Here is a 20,301-nt window from a genome sequence, read left to right on the forward strand (position 1 = left end):
GCTGACAGGCCTGACGGATCTATTTGGCTAACAGAACATTAACTGCCTATTTGTCGTCTTGGATTAGCTAAACACAGTGCCATCAATCTAGCTTTCTAGTCAGCCTCACTGAACATAAGCATGTCAGATGCCAATTCTTTCAATGGCCTCCACACTCCCTTTAATGTCCCAATATTTTACATTTTCAAACAACCATTTCTCCCCTCAAGATTCCATTGGATACAGTATGTTTGCTCACATCACCCTGATCTTGGGTGCAAGTGTGTTTTACCTCTTTTCCTTGTTCTTATCACCCATCCTCTCTCTGCAGAGTTAAGTTCTTGGAGTTAGGACCTCTTTGCTACTGTGTATTCTGGTATCTTCCACATGATGCCCATTTTTCAAGTAACTCTAAGTAGTATAGAAATGCAATTAAGGACAATTAAAACCACTTAGTAATAAAAATTTGGATGTCATATGGTTTTGAGCAGGTAAATTTTTATTTGGATCATATTCAACCCCCTAACTACAAAAAATAATATTCCTTAATTCAGTTCATATTGCTTTTCCTGGCCTGCTCTTTCACTGTATCCTCATCTTCTTCTGCTCCATCCCAAAATCCAAACATGTTTCCAACAATAAAGTATATTGTTCCAATTGTACCGGTATGCACAGTATTTAGGGTTCATAGGCTGTTTTTCTAAATTAACATTCAAGCTGTTTTATTACCCAGTCATGAGTAAAGCAAACAGGTTTTTGAAATAAGATACCTCCTTTCCAACATTAGACTGAACACTTGACTAGTTCAGTTAATGTGTTGTGATAGGTGTTGTAGGTTCATATTACCATCTTCCTCTACATCTGTATTTAAGTCTCACCGTGCAGTGTAATTGGATCTTCACAGCATCACCTTCCACCTATTGGCAACAGATAATGGCACAATCTGTAAAACAGCTTATTATAAAGAATGCAATGGCCTGATAAAATCAGAAATATAACGCATGACTCCACAAACTGAAGTACGTGGAAATTTTTTCTGCTAACAAATACTTGAGGTTGCATTAAAGAAACACAGAAGAACTTTGAGGAAACATTATAATAAGAATTGTATGTTTTCACACTAAAGGACAATGTAATGATAGTTTTCTCATATGACTCTATAGGACAGTAAGCTCCAAAACAGCTAGAATAACTAGAAGGCTACAGACCTATGGCCAGAGAGTTCACAGGCGTAAACCAGGAAGGTTTCACCAGCTACAGCTGGTATGATCCAGTGCTAGATGCCACAATCTCAGAGCCATGACAGGAACTACACTTACAAATTTACATGTAGGAAAAAGAGAATCAACAGCACAGGACTCCGTCACTGCCATTAGTCCACTGAACTGCTGCTCATTGGTTTTTCTGTAGCAGATAAGACTATACAACACACAAAACTATACAAACACACAAAAAGATGGGCTCCCCTCAAAAGAGCTCACACCATAAGACACCAGAGAGGAAGGAACTCTTATATCCTGTCAAAGAGTATAGGAAACAGGACCATCCCCTTGATTACAGTCCTCATCATGTTTTGTGGGCAAACGGCTTTTAAGATGGGATGTACATAGGAATTGACAGCATGGAAGAAAGTACTCCAGTGCTTATTGTAAAAGTTAACATATGGGCAAAGTCAGCATCCTAACCAACAAGAAGCAGTCTGTTTTAATCTTGAGATGGAAAGGCAGATACCAGATAAACGAAAGGCATATGCCAGCCTGTGGAGCTGGAACCCACTCATGCTTTGAATGCCAGCCTTTTTTCTTGATGGCATCATATACACAACTTGGCACCCTGTCTCCATTCCACACAAAGAAGGGAGAAGGAAGTTGAAGGTTCTTGAAAATGAGCTAGCTTTAGTAGGAATAATATTGGTAGATTCTGCCTGAAATCTTTTTATTTTTTTTTTGAACTTGCCACTTCAAATGTCAGTCTTCCTGGATTTAGTCTTAATCCTGACCAGACTGACTAATATAAAAGAGGAGCAGTGTTGAAGTTCACAGCCACAAGAATTACTAATAGAGAATGACAAACCTTCAATACAACTGATTTTATGTATCTGCAAAGCAGAAAACTTTTCATCACGGATGTTGGTGTACTTTCCCTGCAAAGCGAAGTTTCTCCTCATAATCTACAGGAAACACAATCATGACCACCACACCTACAAGATACCCAGCTTGTAAGGTGAATTATTACCACGTGCTCCCCAGAGGAAGGTGTTTGCTCGTATCTGCCAGGTGGAACTGACAACCAGCAGCTCGACACCCCACGAAAGCCTTCTGCAAATAGCCTCTTAACAAATATACACCACCTGGTTTCCTGCTTCCATGCTATTCAAACCATATATCTCTTGCTCCCACACCCCACCTTGGTTGTATTTTGGACTTAGCTTTAGTTCCCTCCCAGTTGACGTTGATATATTTTATCACAGCAAATATTAATTACATGCATTTTGTCAAAGACATTGCTTCCTGTTGTTTGAAAATTTTGACAGGGACTATGTCCTCTCTGGAAATATTATTATACTGAATAACATTTTTATGGGATTATTATTTTTTTCACATTTGCTTTTGCTGTGTCTTATCAAGCAAAAGCAACCACACTTTTCTATGTCACAGAATTTATTCTTTGGATTACTAAATATATATTCCTGTACCTCTCATCAAGGGGGACAAGATTATTGTATCATATTTATTATTGTACTGAAAGTTTAGTACAGCCAAGTGTTTTCTTGAGCTAGGTTGCTCCTAAAAAAGAGTTAGCTTGCCTACTGCTTTAAATAACTGCAACAATCTCTCTTTCAGTTTGAAAAGGTTGGCAAGAAATTGGGTTTTAGTTGTCAGTAAGTACAACCAGGTATAAATTCTATCAGTCCAGTACAATTTTTTTCCTAGAAGGATCTGAAACAAATATAATGAAATACAAAGAGAATTAAACCAAACAAACACACACACACAACCACCACCACTGAACAACTAAAGTTTATTTAAACAAGAGTTAAAAAAATCATTCTTTAAAGTGTTCTACTCCAATAAGGCAGAGATACCTGTGGGAAATTGAAGCAGAGGTACTGGAAGCATACAGGTAGTAGAAAATGCTTATTACAGGACATTTAAAAACCCTACAATTGTAAAAAGAAGTATTTAAATAACCTATTTCTGTTTTGTACATGCTAACCAAAACATTAAAAAAAAAAAAAAAAAGTTCATTATCTAGCTTAAAGGAAGAATCAAAACACAGTGAGTTTTAGGCCAACTGCACTTAGATATGTCCGTGTCCGTGTCCATCAAGCTCCAAAGATTAATGGATACAACAGGAGGAATATTTCAACTCTGAAATTCACTTGCATAATGAATATAGGGTTGTGAGTGTGCCAAGATTGTATGTTTATATCATAATTTTTCAACTGCCATATATATCATTGAAAAATAAAATAGGCTTAAATAAAGTTTACTTAGCAAAAATATCAACTTTAAGTTACATTTTTTTTCACCTTGTAAAATGAAGGAATTGGTGAGGGTTCTGGAAAGGCTAGCCCTGTTATATCTAAGAATTTGTCTCCATACTAAGAGGTCTCATTTTTCTCTTCTTGTGTTTACCCTCGCCCTGGGCAGAAGTAGCTTCCAGAAGCTTGGAAGATCACTCTCAGGGTGTATGAGTTTGTGTTGTAGGACGTGCCACCAGAATGATTTGCAAAGACATGGGCATGAATGAGATCTGGCATTTGGCCAGTTCTGGTTTACCAAAGTGTGTAATTCTGAAGGGAATATAACTCATCCTATTTGCTGCCTTGATCCCATAGTACTGCCAGGCTGCAGCTGGATGCAAGGGATCTGTGAGCAAGTGCTCTGTGCTGAAAAGGCCTCTCACAGGGAAAGCTCTACATGTTATAGGTTTTTAACAATAGCAGCCATTGTTTACCTATTTCCTGCAGGTGCTTTCAGTTTTTCAATTATTTTGAATACAGCTAAGTCAAGCTTATCTACTTTATTTCTGGAATAATGAAATATGTAAAAGCTTCAGAAGGCTGCAGTACATTGTATATGTTAAATAAACTTGAGCAGTATTTATTTATAACTGAAGATACAAAGTTCATTAGAGAGGATGTGGTTCTTTAACTTGCCAGCAGGTTGACTAATCGACAAGTATGTGCTGGCTGGCCATGCCAGAACATGCCAGCCTTAAAGCTCTGCACAAACCAGACAGCACACCTTATCTGAATGTCCCACGGGATCTGTCACAACACTCAGCAGAAGATGGAAGGCTTTTGAACCAGAGGTGGGAGAGGGGTTTGGGAAACAAAGGAAAAAAATCTCCAGGAAATAAGGCAACCTGTATTCTACTGCTCCTCAGACTATTTGTTTTGTTTTCCAATCTGCCACAATCACGAGATTATTATATTAGAAAATGTCAAGGTAAAGCAAAACTAGTTCAGATGTGGCATTTGGGGTAGGCAGTTACAGATGATGGCTGATAAGAATTTGATAAGAATACTCCGGGTTGATTCTGGAAAGCTGCTAAGTCACTCCCAGTACAGCACAGTCCAGCAGGACTGTCTATTTATGAAGTGCACTGCTATTTCTGCTCATATCTGCACTTCCTCTGAGTTTAAGAACATCCTCATTTGTGATGAACACACAAACACGCAAAACACCAATTTTGATTCTTTGACGCCATCATTGATAAAAATGTTAAGCCTCTGGAAAAGAGCAGGCAGTACACTGGCAGTAAGGTACCTTCTGCTTGTTTTCCCTACTGGATTCAGTAATAGGTACGATAACAAGTGCTGGTAATGGCCAACTAAGCCTCATTCTCCTGCTGCCATTCTAATGAGGACTTTATTTCTATAAATAATGCTTGAAATAATATCAGTGCTGACTTGTCATAGTCTTTACCTGCAGCCAACCCGTGGTTTGCATTAACATAGATTTATTGCTTGCACACAATCCATCTGAAAATGTACTACTTCCAGTTTAAGGATCATTCATGTCTGGTTTTGGATTGTTCATGTGAGGATAAATATCAGGGGTAACTGTTTACAGGCACCTTTTACCCTATTCTTCTGGGCCTCTCATACTATAGGAGACAAACCCACACATTCCTGCACTAGTACATAGTGACACGACAAAAGGCCTACCTTAAATTTTAGTAAATCTTCACAGTTTACTCCCAATCTAATTGACAGATGCAAAATCTGAGAAGTTTGCTCCATTCTCAGCTGCAGTTATACTCACAAGGATCAATGTAGATGAATCAGACCCAGCAAAATCTGCGGGAAGATCCTCAGAAACCAACCAATACTGTAAAAAATTCCAGACTATCCAACTACTGCCCCAAAGGCCACGTTTTGTTTGCATTACTCATTGTGGGGTCAACGCAAATCTGCTAAACGCAAGAGCAGGCTTTTGACTTAGACTTTAGGAAGGTCTACATTTTGCCTTACCAGTTTTAAAACAAACTTCCCTTCAACTTCAGATCTGCCCAAACTTCACCTGGCTCAACTTCTTATATTCTGGCTAATTATACCCTTCTGAATTGCTCTCCAACAAATAGCCACTTTCCATTAGTCACTGACACTGACTATTTGGAAAATGCTGTAAGGTTATATAAGAATGTACAAATCTATGAAGAGGTGTCTACCGCCATAAAAAATAAAATAAAATAAAATAAAATAAAATAAAATAAAATAAAATAAAATAAAATAAAATAAAATAAAATAAAATAAATAAAATAAAATAAAATAAAATAAAATAAAGTAAAATAATAAAGTAAAATAAGAGAGAGAGAATTCCTCCTTTAGAATAACCAACTCAAATACACCTTTCTTTGCTGCAGGTTTTATTGTTTATAAGCAGCACACCATGACAATCAGTGCAGTTGTTTGGGTTTGGATAACTAAAACTCTCTATCTTTTCTTTCTTGAGGGTGACCTCTTCCCAAAATATCTCTCTCTGTTTTTCTGTAAGTGGTTAGTGAATTCTGGTAGACAAATGCAGACAGCTGGACGTTGATTCTGTGTACTACCTGCAACTCCTTTAGAAAACAGAAAGGTGATCAGCAATTCAAGTTTCAACCTGATAATGCAGAAAACAATCAGCAAAAGCTGTGCATCACCCCCTTTAAGTTCATCCAAGACATATTTTCAAACACAGTGTACTGGTGGAAACACCTCGTCCAATTTACTAACAAGGTGCTTAGTTCACTTACTGTCCTGGAAAAAAGAAATCATCTGGCCAATCAGAAACCTTAAAATTCTAAATGACAACATCTTTTATTGAAAGTCTTAGGCTATATCAATGAGTTTTTAACGTATTAATTTTTAAAACCTTCTGAGAATTCCCTGTCTAGAGAATCGCTTAGCTGTTCATATTGCAATGCATCATCATGCATGCACTTTTCCCTTAACGATCAATTGAAACTTACTTATTTATGAGAAACGTACATAATCTAGTGAACAGCTGTAATTCAGTTGCATGATCAACATCTGAATAAAATAGCTCAGGAGCACCAACATAATAAGATATCTAAGCTTTCAATCATTCTCTTTTACACTTTTTTCATCAAAGACGTGTAATGGCCTAGTAGAAGTATAACAGATGACTTTGTGATATGTTCCGGGATTTTGATAAGAATTTGATAGAAGTTATGAATGGCAATAAATCTGTCAATAGAACACAACTTAAAATCAGAAAACCATAGCAACAAATTTATCACAGGTAATGGTGAATTGAAAATATTTGTGTATAAGAAGTAAAAAATATAGGGCTAAATTCTTGGTTGCTTTGCTTAAATTTTGTTCGTATTAGTAATGCCTCTCTTATTCAGCAACTCTTCTCCCTGCTACGGACAGACTGTATATTTATGCTTTTAGAAATTAGGAAACTAGAAACAGAATCCTCTTCTGCAATTATTTCATTGCTGCTTCTACTTATCACTTTGCATGTATTTCTTTCTGTCAAACAGCAGAGTCACCATGCTGTTGAATGAATCAGGCCAGCCAAATAGCACTGACTGCATTAATGCAGAAGTATTTATATAAAAAGCACAGTAAAAACAATACCATGATTTCTGTTACGCAGTATAATTTAGTTTATCTGAAGTCTGAACTAGCAGTCAATCAGGACATTTTGGACTGGGGGCAAATGTGATTATTGCCAACAGGGTTGTTGTTATTTATTTATTTATTTATTTAATTTTATTTTGTGTTTTAAATGAGCCTGATCCAAGTGGAAAGACTCCAACTGACTGCAGTGGGTTCCGTCTCATACTTCTTGCCTTTATTACGGAACTTCTGTTTTTATTTCTTGTTTCTGGTTTCTTTTTTTCTAGCAAATTGTTTTACCTTTGCCTTACAAACTTGTTCTTTCCTCATTGTTGTATTCTTTCCGTGTCTTGTTTCTTTTCCCTTACAAATACAATGATATTTATCTTCTTGGGCATTACTGCATTGTTATAATGTACCAAATATTTAGCTTTAAAAGAAAGGAGCAGGTTGAAAACAGAGACAAGCCAGACTCACGTGCATCCACATATACACATTCAGTTTGCTGTTCTCTCCAGTATCTTTTCTAAAATTACATTTAAAATTTTTGCTTTAATTTTCATTAAATTGCAGTTCAAAAGTGATTGTCCTGTCGTTTCATGCAACAATCACCCCAGCAAATTTAAACAAAATGAAGCATTTCTATCTCAAATATAAATCACACCAAGCTATCCAAAGCATCTTCGCCAGTATGAATGGATCACAGAGCCTGTACCTGAACTACCTTTGAGTGATCCCACAGTAGGGAAACCAACCTTAATGTTTTTTGCCATCTTGATCTGAAAAGCTGTTGATTCCACAACCATGCCTGACAATCAGGTTTTAACTATGTGAACAGACAGGAAAACAAGAGAAAGTTTCTCCAATATCCCCTCTTACCTAACTTTTTTTTTTTTTTTCAGATGTCTAGTTATCAGTGGGCTGGAAGGAAAAAATCTTCCTGATGCTTCAGGAAATCAAGACAGACCTTTGAACTACATGATGATGCAGAAGGCTAATGATCAGCATAAAGGTACAATATTGTTTTAGGCATTTGCATTTGCCTGTGTGTTTTAATTCTGCAAGAGAGTCTGCTTGGACAGAAGAGCACAAGCACTGAATACACCAAATATTAAATGCTGGCAGCTGTGTACCAATGAAAACAAGCAGGAATTTTACAGTCCATTTACAGCCAAAAGTTTGTTTCACAGTAAATCATTAACAATCTCCTCCTAAGTGTCACCGTTCACCTGGTTTCTTAAATGCTCTGAATCTCTCTTCTCTTATCAAACTGCCACAAACTGCTGTAGCACAGCTTCAGGAAGCATTATCCCACATCAACCACAAGCAGCCAGTTCTTACTTGATGGTAACTACTACGTGGGAGTATATAGTCACACAGGCAGTTATTTCCTGTTAATTATATATTTTTCAGTGAATGCAGCTACAAATCATCAGTTTCTGATTGCTCTCCTTCAAATGATTTATTCCTCACATTGTACCTTCCGATCTGTTGAAATGTTCATAATTCACCCTGTTAGCATTTCTGTGACAAATTGCATGTGTTTGTGAGTTATGTCTGCTCCTCCTTAGCAACTTATGAACTCGTTTGCCAGCTTCAGCCTCACTAGACAAGTATATGTCGGGAATATTAAGTCCTTACACTGCGTGAAAAATAAGATTGTGGCAGACTAAAGTTAGAAAGTGAGGAATAGACTTTATTAGTTCTGGTGTTCACAGGTTTAGTTTCCTTTAATGTTTACTGGCTGAAGTACCTGCACTGACATTCCTGGTAGTAGACTATGTGTTTAAGTTCAGATCTCATGAAAAATTACTGATTAATTCTCTTCAGTAAATAATTATTTCTGGTTAGGTCCATCACATTTCTTGGTTCAAAAAGCAGCGCCAACCTGTGCTTCAGGCAAAGCCTCCTCCCTATACCCTCATTTGCAAAGGCTCTGATTTCCCAAACCACTTATTTTAACCCGAAGCACCACATTTACAGTCAGGACTCAAAGCCAGGTTTTGCTTTTATTTCAGATGTGATTTATTGTCATGCCAAACCGCTATCTCAGCGAGTTTCAATCCCAAACTATCAGATACGAGAATTTCTGTGGAAAAGGGTCTCATTTTGCCACAGATTACTTGAAACATGTCAGAGTCAGAAGCTGGCATGAGGAGGCAGCTGTGCACATCACGTAGGCCGAACTGTGAGGCGCTACCTGAGAGGCTTAACCAGCTTTTCGCCATAACTCGGGCGTTTAATGGACACCGGGGTCCGCTACCGAGGCTCGAACAAAGCACAAGGCAGCACCACCTCTGCCCCCTTCCTCCCCACACCGAGGCCGTGCAGAAAGCCCTCCACAAGCCCAAAACCAGCATCTTTAGGGCAGGACGGGGCTGGAATGGGCAGCGCAGGGTTACCCTCAACGCCTGGGCCGCCGCCATGCCGCGGCCCCTCAGCGCCTCCCGCCCCCTCCCCTCGCGAAGCCTCGCGAGAGGCGCCCGCCCGCTTCCATGTTGCCACGTTCAAAGCCGCCGGCAGCGGCGAGCGCGGCGGACACGCGCGCACCCCGCACTCAGCCGCCCCTCCCCTCCCTTTCCCCTCCTAGCCAATGGGCGCGGGGCCTTGCCGCGCCTCCTTCCCCTGCGCGCTTCCCCATTGGCTGCCTGCCGGCGGGGGGGCGGGGCTAGGCGCCGTGCCGCGGGGGGCCGCGGGGAGCTGCCTCAGGCAGGGAGGAGGGGGCGGCGGCTCCGGACTCCTCCTGCCGCCGCTCCGCGCCGCCTGCCTACCCGCCATGGCCTCCCGCAGGAGCTCCAGGGGAACCGGCGGCACCCCCAGCCCCGGCCCCAGGCGAGGTGAGAGGGGGTGGGGACGGAGATCCGGGGCTCACGGGGGCAGCTCGGTAACGCACACACCGCGTGTCGGTGCTTTGGGCAGGGCAGAGCATCCCCGGGTGGCTGCCGGGGCGCTGCCGGGGTCCCTGCGCGGCCACACGGGGCTGCGAGCCAAGGACGTGTCCCCACGGGAGGCTGCGGGGCAGCAGAGCCCCGGGGATGCAGCGTGGCGGTGGCGCTCAGGTGGCGCCTGCAGCAGTAATACAGGACGAGCCAGGTGGGGTTGGCTTGCCCTTCTTGTAAAATGGTCGGCAAAGGTTACAAACACCAGCAGTTGAAGTGAAAACCAGGCGGTATCGCAGGGCTCGCTGGGGGGGGGGGGTGGTTGTGGTTTTAACCCTTTTTCGGCTTGTGGCGTATGTGGTAGACTGAGCCGCTTCCCTGGGCTGTGCTTCCCCGCTGGCCACCCCCGGCGCTGAGCGAGCTGAAACCAGGGGCAGCAGCAATGTGTTAAGCACGTGCAGCCCGTCCCCTCTGTAATTGATTCACGCTGCAAAGATTCAGGCAGCCCTGCTGCTGTTTGCAATATCACTTTCAAGGTGGGTCAACGCTTTTAAAATAGCTTTATCAGGAAATTAAATCTCCTAAGTGTGAAAGCGTCCTGTGGGTTTTTATTTTCAGCCTGAGTAAAATCGCATTTTTTTATGTTAAAAGCTCTCTGCTTTGTGCAATTCAATTGCATGACCCCTCCGTATTTACTGTTATCTACCGGGGGTGAAGAACTATGAGTAATGTGTTAGGCTCTCTCCTGAGATGTAGCCTCTTTAATTCAGACACGTGGCTTGCTAGTTTAACTCCTAGTTAAATCTCTTGGACAAGTGTAGAAGTCCTGGTGTGGAGCTGGTGCCTTTTCATAGCTGTAGCTGCAGCAAGAAGTACTGGATGATGACTGACCCTTCTGTGAATACAGGAAGAGCTGGAGGTGTAGGATCTTCACAGCAGCCGGTGAGCATCCCACAGCTGGGGGCTGTGAAAGCGAGAGGAGGAAATAATTTTGAGGTGTGAGGCATGGCAAAACCTCAGCTTTGAGGCAGCTTCTGGTTGCCCTGTAGTATATTCACTCCTGCAGCAGTTCATGGGAGAGGTCTTGGCCTCTTGCCAAGGCATTGCTCATAGTTCTGAAACCACGAACTTCGTGGTGCATCTCACGGTTGCTGTGCTGAAGGCAGTGCCTGAATCTGAACACAGCAGTTTGCTTTTAGGTTTTCCCATTGACAAATATCAACAGCAATCTGACAGGTAATGTCTGATACAGTACTAGCTGTAGTGTTTCTTTAACTGAGTTCAGTTTCGTTGAAATACCAGAAGTGCAACTGAATGTTCTTAAGAAATAGAACTCTACCCCTTACCTTCAAAAGTCATATACTAAAAACTGCCCAGCTCTATGTCAGTCCTAACAAGAACAGAAAAAATCTATTTGCTTTTAAGCTTTCTACTCCTGTTTGTGGGATTTTCTTTGAGAAAAGAAATTTTCCAGAGTTGTGTGTACCAGTGATTGTATTTGGAGTACGGAAGCAAAAAACAGGTGAAAATCTGACAGTTTGGGGATACTAGAGGGAAACGTGTTTGTTATTATCTCTGCTGGACAGTTATCTTCCTCTCATTAAATTACAGAATTCACTGTTAAAACTATGGCCTCTCAAAAGGAAGAAAATCAGTTTTAAACAGCTAAATGAAGTAATAAATAGTTGCTGAAATATTGTTTAAAGCTCCATTAGGTGAGGAACAATTTTGGTATAGGAACAAATGTGTATCACCTGGTTGTGAATTAACTGCCTCAGATTTCACGAGGCAGGAAACTTGGAAATGTCTGGGGCATTAGCACATGGTTATGGAGAGGCCTTCCAGCAAGACTGAGGATCAGCAACGTAACTACTTCTAAAATACAGACGGATGGAAGAAGTCTTCGTGACTATAAGCCACGTTTATCTGTGGAAGTAAGAGTACTGATGATAAGGCATCTGATTTCATGTGGCAATGTCGGTGTCTTTTATAGTATGCAAGCAAGTACTTAAATATAATTCGCACTGATGATAGAGTTGTGCATGCTTGCTGTCTGTTTTCTTTCTAGTTGTAGCTGTGTTTGAATGGAGGGAGGTTTGTTTGACATTAAAACTGAAAATGCAATTTCTGATGTGTCACTTCTGCAATGCTGGTTTATATAATGGTGTAAAACGAATTTCATATTCTGTACCTGTTTAGGCGGTTTGTGAAATATGTTTACATGCAATAGACCTGCTCAGTGCTTGAACAGAAACATGACCCATATATATCCACGCCTTTTTTTTAATTCCTTTACTTTCTTTTCAGATAGCATCCAGACGTTTCCTAGCCTTAGTTACTTTGCCACTGCTTTAGTAGTATTAAGCTTCTCTAGTAGCTGCTTAGAGCAGTCTCTGGAAGAAGGTGGGAAAATATTCCCTGTAGCAGTTGTGATTAAAAACTGAAAGCATCCCCCTAGCTCATGCCATTTCAATTTTGGCAGCTGGCAGCCGAAATGTAAGAAGTCTATGCTCTCCGTAAAAGTTATTTAAGAAATTTAGTGTGAGAGCTGCAGGAGACCTTAAATGGGAGAGTAGTTCTCCAGTAAGCTAGGCACTGTACAGAAACCACATTTCCGACCCAAGGCATTATCTCTGTCTGCAGACAGCTGTATTTTTTTTTTATACATGTTACAAAACAGATTCCTACTTTGGCTAGTTCTGAGGCTGTTACACAGCTTTAAGTCAAAGAACTCCACTGTTACTTCAATAGAGTGCCTTTAATCTCCTAACAGTGATGGAGATGACCTTCTGACATTGAGATGACCTTCTGACATACCCTACTTTCCTTTGCAAGATCTCAGATGATGTTTGATTTCACTTTCTCCTGGTTTAACCATGTAGTTCTTTAATATCTCCAAATGCAAACACATTTAAATCCTTTCATTCATCTTTTGGACCTCCTAAGATCCAGAAGTTTATTAATGTAGCCCTTTCGTTATTTTCTGTTTTTTTTTGTTTTTTTTTTTTTTTCAGCTTTCTGTAAATTTACTTTTTTTGTATGCATTCAGGTTGACCTGATATCCTTATCCATGTGCAATTTTATGCTTATATTTTTATTTTTTTTTAGTTAACAATATCACTTTTGTAAAGGTAGCTGTGCATGTTGTTTTGCATGAACTTTAACATTTCATTTCATCTCTACTGTAAAGACTGTTTTATAAGTGTACTTTCTCCATGTGAGATTTTTCCGTAGCTTATTAATTTATCTAAAGAGCAGAGAGAGTTCATCAGCTAAACAGGTCACATTTGCTTTTTTCCTGATTTTCTGGTCAAGTTCTTTCAGTGACTGTTTTGACTATCGAACTTCGTATAATTCCTTCTGATGCTTTGAGTGGGTTTGTCTGTGCAACACTATCATCTCTGGGGTCCATCTCTATGAAACTTCCAATAGGATATTAGCTCTTAAAAGGTATGGTGACTGACTACCAAAGTCACTTTATATTGAGAAACAATCTGTTTGAGAACAGTCAATTTGCTTTTATGACTCGTTTGCCCATATTGCCTGTTTTTTGAATTTCTTTACTTTGCTTTCACTAAATAAAGTATTACTCTAGTTTTTAAAATTGATACCTCAGTGTACCAGGAGTGACATGAAAACAAATACAGCCTGACACTTTCCCTGCACCAGTGCTTTTTCTTCGTGAGAATGTTCTTCCTGAGCACTGGAGATACCTCACTCCCTTCCTGTGGTGCTGCTATGTGGTAAAGGCATTAAGGAAAGTCCTTCTGCCCCTTTTGATCCAGTGTAGATGGAAATCTCAGTCTTGCTCTGTTATCTAATATATCTACCTGTAAGTCACTGTGGGCCAAGAGATATTATTCCATGTTTTGCAAATATGGGGGAGCTTTGTGGTTTATGTCTGTAAGGATGTCTGTGTTTGTATTTCTTTCACTTTCTCAGTATTAACTTAAGAGTTTAAATGATATATATGTGTAAGAGAGGTAATCTTTTTAATAGCCTTTTGGGGATGGAGCTTCTTTAAAATGCTAGGTAGAGAATTAAAGTGCCACCAATAATCGCAGGGAGATGGGAAGTTGGAGTGTATTTTCTGTTTTCAGTAGTCACTGAGAATGCATCTGCAAACTCCCCATCAGAGCCAGTAATGAGATGAGGCTGACACTTCAGGGATTTAGATCATACTAGGGGATCAAGGAGTTAAATCTTCTTACAGAGTTCACACTCAGCTTAATCTATACTGAGGTTGCTTTGCGGCCTTTCTCACTTCTGTTTTTTGAGTGTGGCTTCTTATACCTGGCTGCAGAGCTGTGAGGTACTAGGGCAGCCACGACAGGGAACTGCTCAGGCTGAAAGCTGAGCTCTTTTTTCCCCAGACTGGCTCAATGCACAGCTCTACGGGAGGGAGTTTGGGTGGAAGGGAAGAGATGATGGTGAGTGGGTGAAGTCAAATTTGCAGTTTCATGTTTGTCATCGTGGAGCCACGCTGCGAATGTGGAAGGTGGACAGTTGGGTTGGGTATGCTGAAGTGGTGGCTGGATGTTTAAGGGCTGCAGTAAAGACAGCTAGGTTTACTAGCAATAAAAAGCCTGTGTGTTAAGATCATCTCTAATTACAAAGTGCATTAAGAGATGAAATTTCAATATTGCTGTTTCTCAAAACTGGAAAAGCCTTTTCTGATTACCTGGAGGGTGGGGATTCCTTTTCAGCTGGACCTTTCTGAATCACTTCGAAACCTGTGGAGTGTTCCTGTGCTAATTCTTGTATTGAATTCTTCATTGTAGAGAACTTGTGCAGTGAAGTTCTGATTTACCCTGAGTGGTTTTTCCCTGCTGAAGATCACAACCTGGTAATCTGTGTGATAGCCTGCGGCTGTCTTTTTCCTAACTGCATCTTACAGACTAGCTGTTCGCATGGAAAAGTTTTGAGATATGCTTTGAAGTGCAAATCATAACTCAGTTATGTCTTTAAAACACTCTGGAAATGAAGTATGCAGGGGTGTGTGTGTATGTGTATATATATGTATGTGTATATATATATACACACACACACACTTAGTTTAAACACTGTGGTGCGTGTGTGGTTCGGCTTTGTTAGAACCTCTTAAATTAAAGAAGTTTTGCTACCTCCTTCACATGTGATTGCACTATTACTATGCATGTACTTACCCAGTGTAACAAATGCTGTTTGGAGACTTATAGTATAAAATATTTAAAAACAAGGATTTTGATAACTACTGAGTATTTTCTTTGTAATTTTATTTCCTGAGGTTCTGGCTAATTGATAATAAACAATTACTTACTAATGTAATGTTTCTCACTTTATTCCTTTCCTTTTTACAGTAGTGTGTATGCAGTTCTGTTTTGTTTGGGTTTTTGGTATTACTAAAGAAAGTTCAGACAGCAAGTTTTTGTTGTTGTTGTTTTGTTTCTTGTTTCCTCCAAGAGCAGAAAACAGTGCATAGCAGAGTTACAGGTACTTGCTTGGCAGCTAGAGGTTTATGTGGTTATATTTGAAACTCCTTCAAGCCATGAGAAAAACTGAAAGCTGATCTCATTTCTGATTCTTTCAGAAATCTTTTTTCATCTGATTTCTTTCCTTTGTGGCTTAATTGGGACTAGCTACTAAAACAAGTTCATATGACCCACATTACAGGACAGGAAAATGGAACGAGGGGGAAAAAAAAGTAAAATTATGCCAGTATGCTATATACAAAGTTGAGAATTTTCAACTTTATGTAATAGAAACTTTTAAAAAGGTCACCACCAGCAGCATTTTTATATTCTGAGCCAAAATACTTCCTGTATTTTCTTCACGTTACCTCACCTGAACTCTGCTCTGCCCTAAATACAACCAAATATTTAATTAACCTAGTAATTGTGGAGAGATATTAGCAACATTAGATTATTCAAATACAAGCTATGAAGACTTAGAATTATACAATCTACCTGCCCAGATTTTCTACAGAAGAGAGAACTGATTGATCAAGTAGCAGGTATTAAAACCTAATTCTGCTTTTGGTTGTGCAGATAACAATTTTGTTTCCTCATCACTGTTTTAAATACAGCTCAGTTATGTTGATCTTGGATTGAAACAGACTAACATTTCTTTCTAAGTTTGTAGTCTTAACCTTGAATTCCTTGGCTTCGTGTTTAAGATACGAAAGATAGGATTTTGGAGGTTAGCTTGAAAGATAGGGAAACAGTTAAATGGGTTTGAAAACTAAGGTTGAATCAAGTACATTTGCAAGAGGAAAGTTGTAAATTCATTTTTGGACATTAAATATTGTTTGTATACATGTAGAAACAAAACTTGAGAAAAATCACTGAAGTGTTTTTGAACAATACTGTAGTGTGGGAAGGTCTGCTGTTCTATTCAAGTTATTTAGATTAGGTAAATAGATATCAAAATAGTTTTTTTTTCTCTTACACTGTTGTGTCTTTTTTTGTCCATTGAAGTTGTCCACTTTAAGATCGACTCCATAATTGCTATTACAGTAAAAACAAATAAATCCTGCTTATCCTTAACTGTTATTTCATGTCTATTTTTTAGTCTTCTTGTATCCTTCCAGTTTATGCTAGTATGGATGCCCTGTCTTTCATTAGCTCCATGCATTTCGCCATTGTATACAGGCCAAAAATAGAGCACTCAGCTAATGGATGAATACCTTTCTACTTTTAAATTTCTATAACAATACCTTCCTCGTTCACGCAGATGTGAAAGTGTAAATATTTAGCATCCCCAAAGGCATCCTGTGCCATCTGTTTCTGGTAGGTATGGTTTACCTACTGAAAAATTTCTTTTTCATATCAACAGTGGTGTTAGTTTTGATAATGCTGAGTGTTATGTCCTCCCTTATATCTAAATGGAAGATTAAAAAATAATAATAATAAAATAAAATGCATTTGATTGAAGCATATTTCCAGATAATCGGACTGCAGATCTGATTCTGTGTAGAACAGGGAAGTTTCTTACTTCAGTACAATGCTTTGGGAATTGGAGCTCTCACTTGGGATAGGGCAGAAAAACATTTAGTTCAATTTTCTTCCCCGAGGAAGTTTTGGTTGAGTTTAAGTGCTGCAGCTGCTTGTTTATGGGATATGCTTGAACAGCAGTGAGAGTGTATGTCTAAACTCTTATAGTTGAAACTGTTCCAATCCAATGTGAAACAGTGTTTCAGCCTGCTGAGAGTGAACTTGAGGGTAGGTCAGCTTGGTCCAAAGTTGTCTGTCTTACCTGGAAAGGAGGGGAGAAACTGGGGTTCAGTTTTTGTTACACACAGCTTCTCTCCTACAGATTTTTGTTCTCATTGCTTAAAATTTGACTACAAGAATGAGCAGCTTCATCGTGAAGCACTAAAAGTTTTGTCCTTGTATTCTCGGGCACACTAAAAAACCGTGTTTTGTGCCTCAACTCCCTGACATCCTGCCTAAGTGCTGAGTTCGAGTGATGCTGCAATGGCAATGCCTCTAGGCAAAGAAGGAGCCTTCCTGCAGTCCAGTGGGTCCCAGAGGTTTCTACATGCTTTGTGATGCTTTTGATGCTTTTTTTCTTTAATTAGGCTACCATCAGTAACTCTGATCAGTCTGCTTAGTTGTTGAGTCTCCAATTTGACTTAGTAATCCTATGCTTTTCTTTGAATGTTCATTCGGTTGGTTAGTTTACTCTAACAAATCTTGTAGAGACTGAAAAATAAGGAATTTTAAAGTTTTATATGAGGATTGATTATATATCAAATGCATAAAAGTTCCTCATACACTTCAGCAAAAATCTGGAAAGTGGGTGCCAGAGGGACAAAATTACTTTTCATTTGACTAATTTATTATTTCAACTTTAAGTCCTGGTCTTTATGTTTCCTTTGAATCATACCATTTTCTGTTCAATCTGTTTCTCTTTTTGTAACTAGTAGGTTTCTGATTTAGTTCATTAAATAGGCCTTTGATAACACGCACAAGTATCTGCAATCATGTAGACAAGGGTATATTACGTGCAGAGCAGAGATAAAGATAATCAGAGAAAAACATGTTTTTCCAAGGTTGCAGTGCTGAAGATTTCTTAGATACCAGAAAGATATTTTTTTTTTTATTACAAAGAGTTTATATTGCATTTATTAAAAGCATTAGAAGTAACCACAGACAAAACACCAACCCTCTCACCATTTTTGAAATACATTTTGTAAAAGAACATCAAAAGCTCAGATTTGTCCATTAAAAATGTATTACTACCACCCTAGGTACACTGAATAAAACTTTAAGATTAAAATCAATTTTACTTAAGTATAGCACTTGTAATTGTTATGTGTTGCACTCTTAAGTCTGTGAAGTTCAAAATGTATGCTCATTGAGTCTAGATCTTAAAATACATTCACAAAAAATTATATGGTGTGTATATACATATGTCTATATATTTCAATGGATGTATGCATACAGAAATACATGAGGTATCTCAGTAATGAGACATAAAAAAAATATTTTAATATGAAGGGTGAGAATAGTATCAACAGACAGTGTGGTAAACTTCCTTTTTTTTTTTTTTTACTCAAAATACTTGGACCCCACCTTTAAAAAAAAAGTGAACACTGCAAAGTAATTACAATTTTATTGTTGAAAATGGTTTGCAATAGTTGTTTTATCTGTTAATCTTATTTGATAAGGTCGTTTGGCAAAAATGTCAAACAGTACTCAGCCATGCAGTTATTTTCTATATATTCATTGCTACTGATTCATCTCTGTTAGTGGTAGGGTAGTTTTTTTACTGTCGTTTACTTCAGATTTTTATTTCTCTCGCTTTTTAGTATTGCTCTTTATTATCTTTTTTTTTTTAAACCAAGATTATATTAAATTTTGCACATCATCTGACATAACTCTTACTTCTGCGAAGCTACATTTGGATACATTTTTCTGCTGAGGTTAGCACTTAGCTCTTTATCTAGTTTTTGGTAACCACTTTCTGACACTCAGCCTTCTCTTCATGTGCAAGAAGTCTGCACTGTTAACCCAGCTGATCCCAATCTCAAATTTTGTTTTAAATATCCAATTATCTTTTTTCTTGGGTAATACTAAGCAAAATTACACTAATTTGTGTGTTTATAACTATGTTTAAAACTACACTATTTAGAAATGTGTAAACTATATTAACTAGTAAGTGTTAATGTATGTTGTTCATCGTGAGTCTGATTAGTTCAGGTGTGCTGCCTTTTGGTCCTTCTTCCTTTTGATGAGTCTGAAGAGTTTCCCAAGTTTAGCTGTAGCATTCTTTTCAGGAAGGAATATTTTTGCCATTCAGGGAATACCCGTTCTTGTAATCAGTTTAAATGTCACAAGGTAAAGCTGCGGATACTTTGCTAAAGGTCAACACATGCATGTTAATGTGTTTGTTCAGATCAGGAGTGCACACTTGAAATTAATTTCTAGACAGTCTTCACACTCTCTGCTGTTATTCATTGTGCAGTTGTCCCAGAATATACTTGATTTCATTTTGAAGGAAATGAGACAAGGGTGTGCTGCAACTGCTTATCAATGATCAACCAGATTAGATCTAGTTCCCCAGGGCTCTAAGGGCAAGTTCTCTTTATTGTTTTCATATGTGACTTGGATGTAGGACTTGAAGGTATATTACGTTTGTGTATTACACTAAATTGGGAGGAGCTGCTGACTCTGTAAAGGGGAGAGAGGTCTTAACAAATTAAAGAGCTGGGCAGTCACCATAAATATGAAGTTTAACAAGAGCTAGTGTTGGATTCTGCACTGGGACGGAGCAACCCTAGCTCTGCGTACAGACTGGGGGATGAGAGGCTGGAGAGCAGCCCCACAGAAAGGGACCTGGGGGGTCTGGTTGTTGGTGAGCTGAACATCAGCCAGCAGTGTGCCCTGGCAGTCAAAAGGGACAACCGTATCCTGGGATGCATCGGGCATAGCACTGCTGGCTGGTTGAGGGAAAGGATTGTCACTGTGTGCAGTTTTGGGTGCTACAGCATAAAATGGACATAAAACTATCAGTGAACACCCAAAGGGGGGCTACAAAGGGTCTAGAGGGGAAGGTGTATGAGTAGTAGCTGAGGTCCCTTGGTTTGTTCAGCCCCGAGCACAGCAGGCTGAGGGTAGGCCTCATGGCGTCCTGCAGCTCCCTCACAGGGGAGCGGAGGGGCAGGCGCTGAGCTCTGCTCTCTGGGGACAGCGACAGGACCCGAGGGAACGGCATGGAGCTGGGACAGAGGAGGGTCAGGCTGGGGGTTAGGGAAAAAGTCTGCACCCAGAGGGTGGTCGGGCACTGGGACAGGCTCCCCAGGGCAGGGGTCACAGCACTGAGCTGCTGGAGTTCAAGAAGCGTTTGGACAACACTCTCAGGCACGTGGTGTGATTTTTG

General features: G+C 39.6%; 1 protein-coding gene and 1 long non-coding RNA gene across 16 annotated transcripts in view; one reads left to right on the forward strand and one right to left on the reverse strand.

Annotated features, from left to right (window-relative positions):
* Positions 1-270: 270 nt before the first annotated feature.
* LOC110351518 (uncharacterized) lies at positions 271-2,324 on the reverse strand. The gene is made up of 3 exons (XR_003495102.3): positions 2,215-2,324; positions 750-896; positions 271-390 (listed from the first exon to the last, which is right to left on the reverse strand). It is a non-coding gene; the product is annotated as an uncharacterized lncRNA (long non-coding RNA).
* Positions 2,325-9,700: 7,376 nt separating this feature from the next.
* The window catches only part of ASPH (aspartate beta-hydroxylase), a 114,438-nt gene continuing 103,837 nt past the window's right edge, over positions 9,701-20,301 (forward strand). For 4 of the 15 annotated variants that reach the window (XM_038175360.2, XM_038175363.2, XM_038175365.2 and 1 more), the window contains exon 1: positions 9,705-9,897. In XM_038175360.2, coding sequence (XP_038031288.2) covers positions 9,837-9,897 — 61 coding nt within the window. In that variant the 5' untranslated portion in view covers positions 9,705-9,836. Of the gene's footprint in view, positions 9,898-14,720; positions 14,786-20,301 lie in introns of all 15 variants that reach the window. The other 11 variants (XM_072034573.1, XM_072034575.1, XM_072034577.1 and 8 more) reach the window with 7 other exon arrangements.

This window comes from Anas platyrhynchos, chromosome 2 (genome assembly GCF_047663525.1).
Source record: "Anas platyrhynchos isolate ZD024472 breed Pekin duck chromosome 2, IASCAAS_PekinDuck_T2T, whole genome shotgun sequence".
Classification (NCBI taxonomy): Eukaryota; Metazoa; Chordata; class Aves; order Anseriformes; family Anatidae; genus Anas; species Anas platyrhynchos.